General features: G+C 45.7%; 1 protein-coding gene across 1 annotated transcript in view; it reads right to left on the bottom strand.

Moving 5' to 3' along the window:
• The window catches only part of SARC_00144 (hypothetical protein), a 4,354-nt gene extending 1,553 nt beyond the window's left edge, over positions 1-2,801 (bottom strand). The window contains exons 1-4 of the mRNA XM_014306199.1: positions 2,654-2,801; positions 2,225-2,423; positions 1,037-1,105; positions 88-222 (exon numbers count right to left, since the gene is read on the bottom strand). Coding sequence (XP_014161674.1) covers positions 88-222; positions 1,037-1,105; positions 2,225-2,423; positions 2,654-2,754 — 504 coding nt within the window. The 5' untranslated portion in view covers positions 2,755-2,801. The remainder of the gene's footprint in view (positions 1-87; positions 223-1,036; positions 1,106-2,224; positions 2,424-2,653) is intronic.
• Positions 2,802-3,224: the final 423 nt, after the last annotated feature.

The following is a 3,224-nucleotide window of genomic DNA, read 5'->3' as shown; positions in this document are numbered from 1 at the left end:
TATATATACTTACTATATATATATATATATATATATGTATGTATATATATATATATCGATATATATATACCCATTCCTCGCACATACCTCTATCCTATACACATGCTCGGCGTTCTTAGTCGAATACAGCGACACAACTGTGCCCTTGCTGCCTAGGCGACCCGTACGCCCTGCACGATGTAGGTAGTCCGCCACCGAGGTTGGGAAATCGAACATGATGACCTATGCGTAGACATGAACAACATACTATATTAGCCAGTCCGTTAAACGAGTGGTGCACACGAGTATGTATGTAACGCTGATGATGTGTACAAGGCCAGTGCTAAGACGGGTACATGGGTGTACATAGCAGGAGTGGGTGCTGCGTATGGAGAGGGGGTCTGTTACTATACCAATACATATCCATCCACGACTCTCACCTGTGTACGTGGCGAGTAGGAAGGAAGCATAGCCTCTAGCTATTCTCCGTGCATACTTCAGCAAGGGAATGCTATAGCACGCCTCGTTTACGTACGTGACCGCGAACGGGCTATTACATTGGAACAGTTCCATTGGCGAACCGACAGACAATATTTATTTTTTATTTACTATTAAGACGCACCGTATGATACGTCCTCTCACCTCACACAATTGCATGGATAGGCTCACACAATTGCATGGATAGGCGCCCATGCATATGCCTGGCAGGTCCACACTCCAGACTGGCATTGTTATAATTCAGATTAAAAACATGCACACCCAGTCACAGATGTGCAACAAATATTCTACCCATCACATATGTACACCCAGTCACAGGCCTGCCTAGCCCAATGACATGAACACGAACACTGTCTCTGTACTATTAAGACGTGCGGACTACAGGTCAACCACCGACCAGCTATACTCACCCGAATATAAATGTGTGGCATCACAACACCTGTTACCAAACCCATGGCACTCAAACGTGCGATATATAGCCCAAAATCACATGTGTAGCCAAAACACGCACGCCAGTAACAATAGGCGCATATCACGCACGGCTGACAGAAGATCACACCTTGTTGACATTTCGCGTGTCGATGCCTCGGCTAGCAATATCCGTGCACACCAGGATTCCTTTCTTTTGCTGCATAAGGGTACAAGCAGAGTCACGAGTGACTATGGAGGTATAGTAGAGTAACGAGTGATTATGTAGGTATAGTAGAGTAACGAGTGACTATGTAGGTATAGTAGAGTAACGAGTGACTATGTAGGTGTAGTAGAATAACGAGTGATTATGTAGGTATAGTAGAGTAACGAGTGACTATGTAGGTATAGTAGAGTAGGTGTAGTAGAGTAACGAGTGATTATGTAGGTATGGTAGAGTAACGAGTGATTATGTAGGTATAGTAGAGTATCGAGTGATTATGTAAGTGTAGTAGAGTAACGAGTGATTATGTAGGTGTAGTAGAGTAACGAGTGATTACGTAGGAATAGTCCCAATTAATCCTTTCCGAAAACCGGAAAAATCCCACCACTCGAGGGCTCTCTCCCCCGAGCCGTTTAATGGGGGGAATGGTAGATCCATCAGGAAGGATGGATCTTACAGCCCTCCTTTCGAATACCAACAAGAAAAACTTAGTAGAGTAACGAGTGACTATGTAGGTATAGTAGAGTAACGAGTGACTATGTAGGTATAGTAGAGTAACGAGTGACTATGTAGATATAGTAGAGTAGTATAGTAGAGTAACAAGTGACTATGTAGGTATAGTAGAGTAACGAGTGACTGTGTAGGTATAGTAGAGGTACTAGAGGCCACACCTGAGCCCTCGGTTTAGCCGATAAGACGCGTTTCGCTCACAGACTCACCAACTACCTCGAGTAGGTGGTAAGCACGTGCCCATACTATATGATACAGCTACCATCATCATAGGGTGGTGTATGTAAGGTACTTGATACATAAGCACATACTATATGATACAACTAACCATCATCACAGGGTAATGTATGTAAAGTACTTGTAACATAGGAAGACAGTTCCTACGAGCAAGGTCTGTGGCACATAGTTGAATCACAACAAGCCACACACCTACACATACACATACACTTACACATACATATACACACATACACATATACATACACATACACATACACACATACACATACACACGTACACATATACACACAATACACATACACATACTCACACAATACACATGCATACCCACCCATGCAACCCCCCATCCACCACACGTGCACATACCTTCTGGAACTCGTCAATGGCCGTAGTTCTGACCTTCGAGTCCTGGCACCCGTGCATCTTGTAGTTCATCTTGCCTGCTTCGTTAAGCATGCTGGACACCCAGTCACACGTACGGTATGTGTTGCAGAAGACAATCACACTGCCCGTTTGACCGAACAACTGGGCTTTGAGCGCCTCTTGCTTGGTATCGTCATGGCCCCTGTGTGGAGCAGAGAGATGGGTGTGAGTGCTAGTCTAGTGCACCTGACACGAATGGAATGGGACCGCTCAGGTGCATATTGGGGACACTGCATTATCTGGGTATCTGCACACCACCAACGGATAGCCTGCTGTATCCACGTGCTAAGCGTAGGTCATAGGCGTGGAGGTCTATGGATAAACATCACTGAGTGGGAGGCTCGCACGGGCACACAACACAATGCAGCACACCTGAGCCGAATGAACTCGTGCGTGACGTTTGAGTCGGCTTTGTGGACATTCGGGGTGGCCACAAACTCCATCTCCGGCAGTGTGGCGGCAATGGTGGCCATGAGGGGCGAGGTTACCGTTGCCGTGGCAACCACGATTTGTGCACCTGAATATACGACAAATGCATGTTCATATGAATATACGACAAGTGCATGTGCATATGAATATACGACAAGTGCGTGTACATGGGCATGGGCTGTCGATGTCTAACGCTGTGGCTTGCATTACGTCTCCATTGCGTTCACCTTTAACAGCCGAAAGCCAGTCAACTCGGTTTATGTCACCAGCCGAAAGCCAAATAACTTGGTTTATGTCACCCACGAACTAGAAGGCACAAGCCGGGAAGTTACAACTACATCACAGCAGAGAAGGGGACTTTGAACGCAAACCTATTCCATTGTGAACAATACGACGCATAACTTCTGCAGTGGATTCAACGATTCAGGGAGCTGGTGCAATACGTACCCTGCACATGTAAACCAACTGCAGATGATGATATACCCATTACATATACATGTCAAGACATACGCAC

Source organism: Sphaeroforma arctica (genome assembly GCF_001186125.1).
Source record: "Sphaeroforma arctica JP610 unplaced genomic scaffold supercont1.3, whole genome shotgun sequence".
NCBI classification, from domain to species: Eukaryota; class Ichthyosporea; order Ichthyophonida; genus Sphaeroforma; species Sphaeroforma arctica.
Note: the sequence above shows the minus strand (reverse complement) of the source record. Positions and strands in the feature narration are given on the sequence as shown.